The following is a 13,532-nucleotide window of genomic DNA, read 5'->3' as shown; positions in this document are numbered from 1 at the left end:
ATTCTATTAGCCCGATGAAGTAGAGCTGAATGTGTGTGCTAAGCACACACATTCAGCACTGCTTCATCAAGCCAATACAATGCATTAGCCAGTGCTGATTGGCCAGAGTACGGAATTCGGCCAATCAGCGCTGGCTCTGCTGGAGGAGGCGGAGTCTAAGGTCGGACCTGAATGGAGACTGGTGTGGAGCGATCTTAGACTCCGCCTCCTCCAGCAGAGCCAGCGCTGATTGGCCGAATTCCGTACTCTGGCCAATCAGCACTGGCTAATGCATTGTATTGGCGTGATGAAGCAGTGCTGAATGTGTGTGCTTAGCACACACATTCAGCTCTACTTCATCGGGCTAATAGAATGCATTGGCCAATCAGCGCTGGCCAATGCATTCTATTAGCGTGAACTGAGTTTGCACAGGGGTTCTAGTGCACCCTCGGCTCTGCTACATCAGATTGCTACATCTGATGTAGCAGTGCCGAGTGTGCATCAGATGTGTAGTTGAGCAAAACTGACTCAGCACTGCTAAGTCTCTGAATTCGCATAGGAATGCATTGGCCAGCCTTCGGCCAATCAGCGCTGGCTCTGCCGGAGGAGGCGGAGTCTAAGGTCGGACCTGAATGGAGACTGGTGTGGAGCGATCTTAGACTCCGCCTCCTCCAGCAGAGCCAGCGCTGATTGGTCGAGTTCCGTACTCTGGCCAATCAGCGCTGGCCAATGCATTCTATTAGCCCGATGAAGTAGAGCTGAATGTGTGTGCTTAGCACACACATTCAGCTCTACTTCATCAGGCTAATAGAATACATTGGCCAATCAGCGCTGGCCAATGCATTCTATTAGCTTGATGAAGCAGAGTGTGCACAAGGGTTCAAGCGCACCCTCGGCTCTGATGTAGCAGAGCTGAGGGTGCACAAGGGTTCAAGTGCACCCTCGGCTCTCCTACATCAGAGCCGAGGGTGCGCTTGAACCCTTGTGCAGCCTCGGCTCTGCTACATCAGAGCCGAGGGTGCGCTTGAACCCTTGTGCACACTCTGCTTCATCAAGCTAATAGAATGCATTGGCCAGCACTGATTGGCCAGAGTACGGAATTCGGCCAATCAGCGCTGGCCAATGCATCCCTATGGGAAAAAGTTTATCTCACAAAAATCACAATTACACACCCGATAGAGCCCCAAAAAGTTATTTTTAATAACATTCCCCCCTAAATAAAGGTTATCCCTAGCTATCCCTGCCTGTACAGCTATCCCTGTCTCATAGTCACAAAGTTCACATTCTCATATGACCCGGATTTGAAATCCACTATTCGTCTAAAATGGAGGTCACCTGATTTCGGCAGCCAATGACTTTTTCCAATTTTTTTCAATGCCCCCAGTGTCGTAGTTCCTGTCCCACCTCCCCTGCGCTGTTATTGGTGCAAAAAAGGCGCCAGGGAAGGTGGGAGGGGAATCGAATTTTGGCGCACTTTACCACGTGGTGTTCGATTCGATTCGAACATGGCGAACACCCTGATATCCGATCGAACATGTGTTCGATAGAACACTGTTCGCTCATCTCTAAAGGTTAGTAATTCATTTTTTTGCAGGATGCAGCCAGGAATTGGTGTATTGGTTTACGTAAAAAAGAGATGTGGGCGCCTGTACATATATAGGGGCTGGACAGACTGCTTGATCTTATAGTATAGGCAACTTGATGCAAGCCAACATAGTGCACCTTGCATTATCATTTGACTGGCAGTTTATATAATCCCATGATGGATTGTAAGTGTGCATGTGAATGTTACACCTGTGCAGCCTCTTCCCTTTACCAATTGGGCCTGTCTCCATCCTGCCGTGAACCATTGCAGTGATATGATTTATAATGATGTCCGCTTACGTGAATTGGTTTCGATTTTTTTTAAAATACTACTATATCTCACTATTGTGTTCGATACCAAAGGTTTCCATGTGGCTAGAAAATCCTGTGCATACAACTCTTATCCTTTCCAACTATGAATGCAGATGTGAACCCAACCCAATTGTGTATTTACAGGAAATAAGATAACATTGGCCTCAATGAACTCTGCGGACAATAATACAAATCAAAGTAAATCCCAAACCCAAAAACTGTCCCATTTGAATAGTGTATTTATTTTCAAATACAGAAGTTAAATATGTTTCAGTATATAACATCGCCACCTTGTGGTAGTCTGCTAAATAGCACTGTACTGTAAGGTAAAAATTTAAAATCTTACCATCCTCTATATAAGAATGTCGCCCATAACTTGGATAAGAGTCTGAATCATCATCTAAAAAAATAGAAGAGATACAAATAAGAAAAATGAAAAGTGTGTCTGACTAATAGTTGTTCCAAATTGAGAACAATACCACCGCAGAGTAATAAGCACACAAATGGGCCATAAGACAAAAAACAAAAGGGGTGTACAATCATAATTTTACATAATTGTAATATACATAGGAAAATGACAGCTATCAGCTTGAGTGACCAGATTATTCTCCTCTGGAATTCAGAACATTATATTGACATGTGTTCACATGCAGATCTGAATATCTTTATGGGATATAATTGCAGGGCTGGAATATTCATAAATCAGCATAGACAGATGCCCTAGAGATTAGAGGAGCGGAGACACAGGCACCGGAACCCATGTATTGCTGTCCATCAATCATAACATGAATAGGATTGGGCAGGCTGGAACATATGGTTCTGCTCTACCCCATAATTCTGCAGGATTCTATGCATCCCTGTAATAAAGACTGACTGTACATACGGGTCACTAGAAGGATTATATTATCACAATAATCTCCAATATATCAGTCAGTGATCCTTAGAAAAGTACACATTTATATTTTACCATTATTCTATTTTTATTTATTTTCCTGGGCTTATACGGTGCCATCAACACTTACTAATAGGTACACAGTATAAAAATACGCAGTCTGAAAATGCAACAGATTTATCACCATTTAAACAGAATGTTGGTGCATATTTGATGCAAAATGTTGTCTTTCAAGCCATGCTTCTTTCTGCTTAAAGGGACTCTGTCAGGTCCAAAACACCTCCCAAACCAATACTATTGCCATGTAGGGGCTTTAATAAGAATAAACCATATCTCTATGGCCATAACCTATAAGCAATGCAGAGCTAGTCAACTTTTTGCAAATCAGTCAGCAAGTGCACCAGGGACAGGGCTTGATTTGCCTACAGACAGCCTTTAGAAGAGAGCCAAAGCACTTGTAGCAGTCTGTAGGTAAATCTGGCATGTCAGGCCTGACCCTGGTGCTCTTGCAGGGTGACTTGCTTATCTATAAGAAGCGGATTTTTATTCTGCATAGCTATATTGGTTTGTGGCTACAGAGATCTATTTCTCCATCTATTAAAGGCCCCTACATAGCACTATTACTGGTTTGGGGGTTATTTTGTACCTGACAGGCTCCTTTTAAAGCATGCCTGTTTTATATGAGTCTATCTCAGAAACACACAATAGGATCAATTTCATGGGAGGTCAATTAACCTATTGACGTTTTATTGCAATTTCATCATTAGATTCAATAGATGCAGTACAAATACACAAGTAGGTAAAAGAAACACACAAATAAATAAAGTGCAACCTATAAAAAACAATAAAATTGCATTAAAGTATAAACCATATATAACGTGCTAAGTAGCACCAATCAGTCTGTACGTACGTTGTAGTATACAGGTGCGGATTACAGGAGCGCCACTGGTAGACAATGCTCTCTCCCTGCTATGCCACCCACGGTTATAATGCATTGGGCCCTAGCCCTAATAGACGCTCCATTGCCCTTCCTGTATGATGGCAGGCATAACACAACCTGATCTGAAGCGCAATATCATATACTTTGGAAGGTAAAGTGTTATTACACAACAGCACGCAACATCAGAGACACCACCGCAAATCCAAGTCCAAATCTATCATGTGCAAACATAAGATACAACCCAAGCCTAACAGAGCTGAAAGAAAGTTAGTACAGAAAATATACTCTTAAACTGGGCGTACACTAGAGATTCCAGATGGCCACTTTCTTAGTAAGTTGCCATATACAGTGGTCTGAGAAGACTGTTGCTCTGGATGGCAGTGGTATAAGTTAAAGTGATGACAATTGGCAGATGACCATCTATTCATGGGCACACATCTGCCATTCAACATATATGACTTTCCAAGTATTGCCGGGCAATGACAACAGATCACTTTTTCCACAATATCTGCTGTCTGAGATCTCTAGCGTACGACCAGCTTTAGTCTTCCATTTACCTTCAGAACTAGGGCTAGGAGTAGATACAGGAAACTGGTAGGTGGGAGTATAAGGATTGAACTCTGCAGCAGAGAAAAGCAGCACAGAACAGCATATCCACATGTACCTGTGGTAATATTACTATAGTCTAACACATACATAAGAACCGTAATCCCTGATACTTGCTGGTGACTATACACCATCCGCTTAAGTACATTATTTTTATTTTTTTCCTAGATGGCGCCATACTGAGTGGCTGCCTCGATACAGAGCTCCAAGCTGAGAGCAACCTTTATCTTTCTTTTTCACTCTTTTTGTCTGTATCTTCAAGAATCCTCTAACCAAGCAAACTAGCACTATGAATTAGCAGCTATAAATCGAATGGAAAACCCTGTGGAGTATTTTTTTTTTCCTTTTGTTTCTATTGTTAAAGCATGGACAAGACTCAAGACCTGATTCAGCTGGAGTTTCCTGTGTACATGTGCTTGTTACCATCCCCCCACGAACTAAGGACAGCATGGTCACCATGCGGCATGGAGGAGAAACCTGCATGGAAGTGTGGACTTCTTCTTTCAAGGAGATGATTCTTGGCATCTATTGCTGATGTGTGAAGATGCCTTCAGCTGACTGGTATCTCTTTCTTTTACTGTGGGCACGTGGGACTCTGTTACAACCTGGGAACCTACCATCACCCACCTACCCCATGAGTTTATGGAAGCTTGGCAAGAGAGCAGCACCCTGTCTACCTGGATGGCTTCAGACTTCTTTGGGCAGTAGAATATAGTGGTAAGAAGAAAGGAGGAGGGCTTGTGATGAAAGACATTTGGGGCATTTTTTGTGGTTAATGGACAATAGTGCTGATGCAAGATACCGAACTATCAGCTGTGAGCAGGAGATCTCACTACCCACCAAGGGAACTGCCACATGTTATCATGATAGCTGCATATGTCCCCCACCTCTGCAAAAAAATGTTTCTGCCTGTTATATCTACATACTGTAACCCCTCCTCATGTCCTCCAACCATGGTCGGCTTTATTATTAACATCACTCCGCACAGAGAACTAAATGATCCTGCAGTGTGTCTGTGTTTCTTTCTTTTTTAGTTGCTATGATTCCTAGGATTTCTCTATCTGCCATGAGCTTGTATGTGTTTCCTTTCTTGTTATATACTACTGTACCATCTATGAAACTGTATCACAGAAATTTCCCCATTGTGGGACTATTAAAGGATTATCTTATCTTATTATATACTATATATAGTGAATGGTGGTTTCAGAACTAAAGAGCCCCAGGTCTTCCTGCTATAACACGTTACAAGATCACGGCTGCCTTCTTAATAGGGTTAGGGCCATAACACGTTACAAAATGTATTAATATGTTAGCAAACATAAAGCATTATTCTCCATCTTATGTAAGCAAGCACGGTCAATAATTGTAGGGATTACATAAGCAAACACTTATTCACTTCTCAAGCCTATCCTCTGGTACCTTCTGCTTGAGGCTTGACTTCATGAAGCTCAGGAAATATGTAAGTGGGGGTATAAGGGTTTTCATCGGGAACATCTAATAAGCCATATATAGAAGAATAAAAAGAGAGAAGTTGCACAGACTGGGAATGAGAGAAGCCCCCACAGATGAGAAGTATTTCTGGAATCTAAAGACTGATTTTACGACTATGTACCACCAACAAACAGGCCTTCTGTAAGAGCAGCGTAAACAATGCTTAACTGTATAGATATCTAGCCTGATACCCGAGAATCCGGCCAACAACTTTTCTATTTTGAGCATTCTTTTGCATGCATAATATCTTGTAGCGGATATAATTCACCACATTTGCCAGATCTATGGATGATTTTGACTATCAGCAGAAGTTACCCTATATGTATGGTCACCTTTACCTGTTCTACAGTAAGCGCGAGATAGTTGCAGATTTAAGGTGCAAACCTCCAAAGTTGTTTATAATGCACACTTCACTTTAAGGCCTTGTTCACATCTGCGTCTGGATTCCATCTCGGGGAGTCCGCATGAGGACCCCCACGGACGGAATACCAAACGCAACTGCAAGTGGTGTGCCAGTAAAAGCACACGGACGCTATAGACTATAATGGGGTCCGTGTGCTTGCCGCCAGATCTCTGCAGGGATCATGCGGACTGGAAAGTAGTTCACAAACTACTTTCTTGCCCGCATGATTTGTGTGGGCAGTCACGGCAAGCACACTGACCCCATTATAGTCTATGGGGTCCATGTGCTTTCACTGGACAGCACTTGCAGTTGCGTTCGGTATTCCATTCGGGGGAGGTCCCCATGCGTACTCCCCAAATGGAATACCGAACGCAGATGTGAACGAAGGGTAACAGTCCACTCCAACTAAGGTCCGTCAAGAGCGGACAAGATAGAATTTTAGACTTGGTATTTATGTATTAAGTGACTTTTTATAAACTCAATCACGCTCACACAAATGGCGGAAAGGCAGGGGCAACATGGTGGCTCAGTGGTTAGCACTACAGCCTTGCAATGCTGCAGTCATGGCTTCGAATCCCGCCAGGAGCAACATCTGCAAGGAGTTTGTATGTTCTCCCCATGTTGGCGTGGATTTCCTCCCTTTGTACAAAGACATACTTGAATGAAAAAAAAAAAAAGTACATTGTGATCTCTATATGGGGCTCACAATCTACTTTTAAAGAAAAAAAAAAACAAATGGGGGAAAGGCTGCAAATATAATCTAAAGGCTAACTTACTACATGTTAAGTGTGCCTTTCATTTTGGACCAGTAAATTACATAGACGTGGCGGTCCGTGACATCCGTGCACACATTTATCATGGCTGATACTTAATTGCACACAGATAAAGACTTCAGATTAATCAGTTATGGCAGACATTCCGGTAGCGGAAAAAACAACTGTGATTTATTAAAGATAAGAGGCCGCTCCCTAGTTTAATGGCCTGGTGCCTGCAAACTGTAAACACTGTATCAGCAACCAGGAGGTATTAAAAGACAATTAGATTTCTAATGACTGGAATAATTACTTTGTAAATCACCCATGACAGAGCGAGTGGAAGATTGGTAAATATAAAATACCGTACTCATCATTGAAGCCTCCAAAAATTGTACAAAGCAAAAAAAAGGTAAGGGAAAATAGGAAAGGCAATGGGGTTTGCTACACGAATCAACCAGTGTTTTCATCTATTTTGGGGGGGTTTATGGACGCAAAAAAGACAAACAGATGTTGTTGTGTGAATAACTCCATTCACTATACCATACCTCTCAACTTTTGAAGAACTGAAAGAGGGACAAAATGTGCGGCGAGCGTAAACTCACCTTTTCCTCGCTCCCCCGCCGCTTTTTTAAAGCTTCTTTTTTTTCACTATTTTATGGGAATCCTATACATTACTATTGCGGCTGGTTATAGACATTAGAGATGAGCGAACAGTGTTCTATCGAACTCATGTTCGATCGGATATTAGGCTGTTCGGCATGTTCGAATCGAATCGAACACCGCGTGGTAAAGTGCGCCATTACTCGATTCCCCTCCCACCTTCCCTGGCGCCTTTTTTGCTCCAATAACAGCGCAGGGTAGGTGGGACAGGAACTACGACACCGGTGACGTTGAGAAAAGTAGGCAAAACCCATTGGCTGCCGAAAACATGTGACCTCTAATTTAAAAGAACAGCGCCGCCCAGGTTCGCGTCATTCTGAGCTTGCAATTCACCGAGGACGGAGGTTTCCGTCCAGCTAGCTAGGGCTTAGATTCTGGGTAGGCAGGGACAGGCTAGGATAGGAAGGAGAAGACAACCACAACAGCTCTTGTAAGAGCTAAATTCCAGGGAGAAGCTTGTCAGTGTAACGTGGCACTGACGGGCTCAATCGCCGCAACCCAGCTTTCCCAGGATCCTGAATGGAATACACTGTCAGTGTATTCCCGTATACCCGATATATACCCCCGATACCCGTTCCAACGGTGTGCCCCCCCACCTTCACCCCAGAAATACCCTGCAAGTCCCCTAGCAATAGAATTGGGGCTATATACACCCACTATTTTTGCTACTGCCATATAGTGCCATTGTCTGACTGGGAATTCAAAGAATATATTGGGGTTACGTGCACCCACAATTTTTACTACTGGTATACAGTGCCAGTTTCTGACTGGGAATTCAAAGAATATATTGGGGTTATAAATACCCTCCTTTCTTGCTACTGCCATATAGTGCCAGTTTCTGACTGGTAATTCAAAGAATATATTGGGGTTATAAATACCCTCATTTCTTGCTACTGGTATATAGTGCCATTGTCTGACTGGGAATTCAAAGAATATATTGGGGTTACGTGCACCCACAATTTTTACTACTGGTATACAGTGCCAGTTTCTGACTGGGAATTCAAAGAATATATTGGGGTTACAAATACCCTCATTTCTTGCTACTGCCATATAGTGCCAGTTTCTGACTGGTAATTCAAAGAATATATTGGGGTTACGTGCACCCACAATTTTTACTACTGGTATACAGTGCCATTGTCTGACTGGGAATTCAAAGAATATATTGGGGTTATAAATACCCTCATTTCTTGCTACTGCCATATAGTGCCAGTTTCTGACTGGGAATTCAAAGAATATATTGGGGTTACGTGCACCCACAATTTTTACTACTGGTATACAGTGCCATTGTCTGACTGGGAATTCAAAGAATATATTGGGGTTATAAATACCCTCATTTCTTGCTACTGGTATATAGTGCCATTGTCTGACTGGGAATTCAAAGAATATATTGGGGTTACATGCACCCACAATTTTTACTACTGGTATACAGTGCCAGTTTCTGACTGGGAATTCAAAGAATATATTGGGGTTACAAATACCCTCATTTCTTGCTACTGCCATATAGTGCCAGTTTCTGACTGGTAATTCAAAGAATATATTGGGGTTACGTGCACCCACAATTTTTACTACTGGTATACAGTGCCAGTTTCTGACTGGGAATTCAAAGAATATATTGGGGTTACAAATACCCTCATTTCTTGCTACTGCCATATAGTGCCAGTTTCTGACTGGTAATTCAAAGAATATATTGGGGTTACGTGCACCCACAATTTTTACTACTGGTATACAGTGCCATTGTCTGACTGGGAATTCAAAGAATATATTGGGGTTATAAATACCCTCATTTCTTGCTACTGCCATATAGTGCCAGTTTCTGACTGGGAATTCAAAGAATATATTGGGGTTACGTGCACCCACAATTTTTACTACTGGTATACAGTGCCATTGTCTGACTGGGAATTCAAAGAATATATTGGGGTTATAAATACCCTCATTTCTTGCTACTGGTATATAGTGCCATTGTCTGACTGGGAATTCAAAGAATATATTGGGGTTACAAATACCCTCATTTCTTGCTACTGCCATATAGTGCCAGTTTCTGACTGGTAATTCAAAGAATATATTGGGGTTACGTGCACCCACAATTTTTACTACTCGTATACAGTGCCAGTTTCTGACTGGGAATTCAAAGAATATATTGGGGTTACAAATACCCTCATTTCTTGCTACTGCCATATAGTGCCAGTTTCTGACTGGTAATTCAAAGAATATATTGGGGTTATAAATACCCTCATTTCTTGCTACTGGTATATAGTGCCATTGTCTGACTGGGAATTCAAAGAATATATTGGGGTTACGTGCACCCACAATTTTTACTACTGGTATACAGTGCCAGTTTCTGACTGGGAATTCAAAGAATATATTGGGGTTACAAATACCCTCATTTCTTGCTACTGCCATATAGTGCCAGTTTCTGACTGGTAATTCAAAGAATATATTGGGGTTACGTGCACCCACAATTTTTACTACTGGTATACAGTGCCATTGTCTGACTGGGAATTCAAAGAATATATTGGGGTTATAAATACCCTCATTTCTTGCTACTGCCATATAGTGCCAGTTTCTGACTGGGAATTCAAAGAATATATTGGGGTTATAAATACCCTCATTTCTTGCTACTGGTATATAGTGCCATTGTCTGACTGGGAATTCAAAGAATATATTGGGGTTACGTGCACCCACAATTTTTACTACTGGTATACAGTGCCAGTTTCTGACTGGGAATTCAAAGAATATATTGGGGTTACAAATACCCTCATTTCTTGCTACTGCCATATAGTGCCAGTTTCTGACTGGTAATTCAAAGAATATATTGGGGTTACGTGCACCCACAATTTTTACTACTGGTATACAGTGCCATTGTCTGACTGGGAATTCAAAGAATATATTGGGGTTACGTGCACCCACAATTTTTGCTACTGGTATATAGTGCCAATTTCTAACTGGGAATTCAAAATGCGCAAGGCTCCCGGAAAGGGACGTGGACGAGGCCGTGGGCGAGGTCGGGGGAATGGTTCTGGGGAGCAAGGTAGCAGTGAAGCCACAGGGCGTCCCGTGCCTACTCCTGTGGGGCAGCAAGCATTGCGCCACTCCACAGTGCCAGGGTTGCTTGCCACATTAACTAAACTGCAGGGTACAAACCTTAGTAGGCCCGAGAACCAGGAACAGGTCTTGCAATGGCTGTCAGAGAACGCTTACAGCACATTGTCCAGCAGCCAGTCAGACTCTGCCTCCTCTCCTCCTATTACCCAACAGTCTTGTCCTCCTTCCTCCCAAAATTCCCAAGCTTCACAGAACAATAACCCCAACTGTCCCTGCTCCCCAGAGCTGTTCTCCGCTCCTTTCATTGTCCCTCAACCTGCCTCTCCACGTCACGATTCCACGAACCTAACAGAGGAGCATCTGTGTCCAGATGCTCAAACACTAGAGTCTCCTCCATCTCCGTTCGATTTGGTGGTGGATGACCAGCAACCCACCCTCATCGACGATGATGTGACGCAGTTGCCATCAGGGCATCCAGTTGACCGGCGCATTGTGCGGGAGGAGGAGATGAGACAGGAGTTGGAAGAGGAAGTGGTGGATGATGAGGACACTGACCCGACCTGGACAGGGGGGATGTCAAGCGGGGAAAGTAGTGTGGATGTTGAGGCAAGTGCAGCACCAAAAAGGGTAGCTAGAGGCAGAGGCAGAGGTCAGCAGCTTAGGCAAAGCCAGGCCACACCCGGAATCTCCCAAGATGTTCCAGTTCGTACCCAGCCCCGAAAAACTCCCACCTCGAGGGCACGTTTCTCGAAGGTGTGGAGTTTTTTCAAGGAATGCGCCGAGGACAGATATAGTGTTGTCTGCACAATTTGCCTCTCGAAATTGATTAGGGGCTCTGAGAAGAGCAACCTGTCCACCACTTCAATGCGCCGTCATTTGGAATCCAAGCACTGGAATCAGTGGCAGGCAGCAACGGCAGGACAAAGGCCGCCTGCCGTTCACGCCACTGCCTCTGCCTCTGCCACTGCCACTGCTGACTGTGCTGGCGATGCACTCCAGAGGACGAGCCAGGACACCACTTCATCTGCCTCCGCCACTTTGTTGACTTCTCCCTCATCCTCCCCTGTTCCTGTCTTATCTCCTTCTCCTGCACCATCAAAGGCACCATCAGGCGCTTCTTTACAACAACCCACCATCTCTCAGACATTGGAGCGGCGGCAGAAATACACTGCTAACCACCCACACGCGCAAGCCTTGAACGCCAACATCGCTAAACTGCTGGCCCAGGAGATGTTGGCGTTCCGGCTTGTTGAAACTCCCGCCTTCCTGGACCTGATGGCAACTGCGGCACCTCGCTATGCCGTCCCTAGCCGTCACTACTTCTCCCGGTGTGCCGTCCCCGCCTTGCACCAGCACGTGTCACTCAACATCAGGCGGGCCCTTAGTTCCGCGCTTTGCACAAAGGTCCACTTGACCACCGACGCGTGGACAAGTGCATGCGGACAGGGACGCTACATTTCACTGACGGCACACTGGGTGAATGTAGTTGAGGCTGGGACTGCTTCCCAAACTGGCCCGGTGTACCTCGTCTCCCCGCCTAACATTCCTGCCAGGGACACGAGAAGAACACCCCCCTCCTCCTCCTCCTCTACCGCCTCCTCCTCCGCCACCGCCTCCTCCTCCGCCACCGCCTCCTCCTCCGCCGTTAGATTGACCCCAGCTACGAGTTGGAAACGTTGCAGCACTGGCGTTGGTAGACGTCAGCAGGCTGTGCTGAAGCTGATCAGCTTGGGGGACAGACAACACACTGCCTCCGAGGTGAGGGATGCCCTCCTCGATGAGACGGCAATATGGTTTGAGCCGCTGCACCTGGGCCCAGGCATGGTCGTTTGTGATAACGGCCGGAACCTGGTAGCAGCTCTGGAGCTTGCCGGACTCCAACATGTTCCATGCCTGGCCCACGTCTTCAACCTAGTGGTGCAACGTTTCCTAAAGAGCTACCCCAATGTTCCAGAGCTACTGGTGAAAGTGCGGCGCATGTGCGCCCACTTTCGCAAGTCGACAGTAGCCGCTGCTAGCTTAAAATCTCTCCAGCAACGCCTGCATGTGCCACAACACCGGCTTTTGTGCGACGTCCCCACACGCTGGAACTCAACGTTTCAGATGTTGAATAGAGTGGTTGAGCAGCAGAGACCTTTGATGGAATACCAGCTACAAAACCCTAGGGTGCCACAAAGTCAGCTGCCTCAGTTTCTCATCCATGAGTGGCCATGGATGAGAGACCTTTGTGACATCCTACAGGTGTTTGAGGAGTCCACAAGGAGGGTGAGCTCTGAGGATGCGATGGTGAGCCTTACAATCCCGCTCTTGTGTGTTCTGAGAGAATCCCTGATTGACATCAGGGATAACTCAGATCACACAGAGGAGTCAGGGATAGCATCCGATCCGTCACAGCTGGAGAGTAGGTCCACACATCTGTCCGCTTCATCGCGTTTAATGGAGGAGGAGGAGGAGGAGGAGGAGGAGGAGGAAGAAGAGTTGTCCGATGATGTGATGGTGATACAGGAGGCTTCCGGGCAACTTCGAATCGTCCCATTGTTGCAGCGCAGATGGGTAGACATGGAGGATGAGGAGAAAATGGAGATTGAACTTTCCGGTGGGGCCAGAGGAGTCATGCCAACTAACACTGTGGCAGACATGGCTGAGTTCATGTTGGGGTGCTTTACAACTGACAAGCGTATTGTCAAAATCATGGAGGACAACCAGTACTGGATCTTTGCTATCCTTGACCCCCGGTATAAAAACAACATCTCGTCTTTTATTCCGGTAGAGGGGAGGGCCAATCGCATCAATGCTTGCCACAGGCAATTGGTGCAGAATATGATGGAGATGTTTCCAGCATGTGACGTTGGCGGCAGGGAGGACAGT

General features: G+C 45.0%; 1 protein-coding gene across 5 annotated transcripts in view; it reads right to left on the bottom strand.

Moving 5' to 3' along the window:
• SORBS1 (sorbin and SH3 domain containing 1) overlaps positions 1 to 13,532 on the bottom strand; it is a 121,624-nt gene that overhangs the window by 61,676 nt on the left and 46,416 nt on the right. For 2 of the 5 annotated variants that reach the window (XM_075258137.1, XM_075258135.1), the window contains 2 exons: positions 5,733 to 5,807; positions 2,222 to 2,275 (listed from right to left, as the gene is read on the bottom strand). In XM_075258137.1, coding sequence (XP_075114238.1) covers positions 2,222 to 2,275; positions 5,733 to 5,807 — 129 coding nt within the window. Of the gene's footprint in view, positions 1 to 2,221; positions 2,276 to 4,264; positions 4,328 to 5,732; positions 5,808 to 13,532 lie in introns of all 5 variants that reach the window. The other 3 variants (XM_075258138.1, XM_075258136.1, XM_075258134.1) reach the window with 2 other exon arrangements.

Source organism: Leptodactylus fuscus, chromosome 10 (assembly GCF_031893055.1).
Source record: "Leptodactylus fuscus isolate aLepFus1 chromosome 10, aLepFus1.hap2, whole genome shotgun sequence".
Classification (NCBI taxonomy): domain Eukaryota; kingdom Metazoa; phylum Chordata; class Amphibia; order Anura; family Leptodactylidae; genus Leptodactylus; species Leptodactylus fuscus.
The sequence above is the reverse complement of the archived record's forward strand: the minus strand, read 5'-3'. Positions and strand labels throughout refer to the sequence as shown.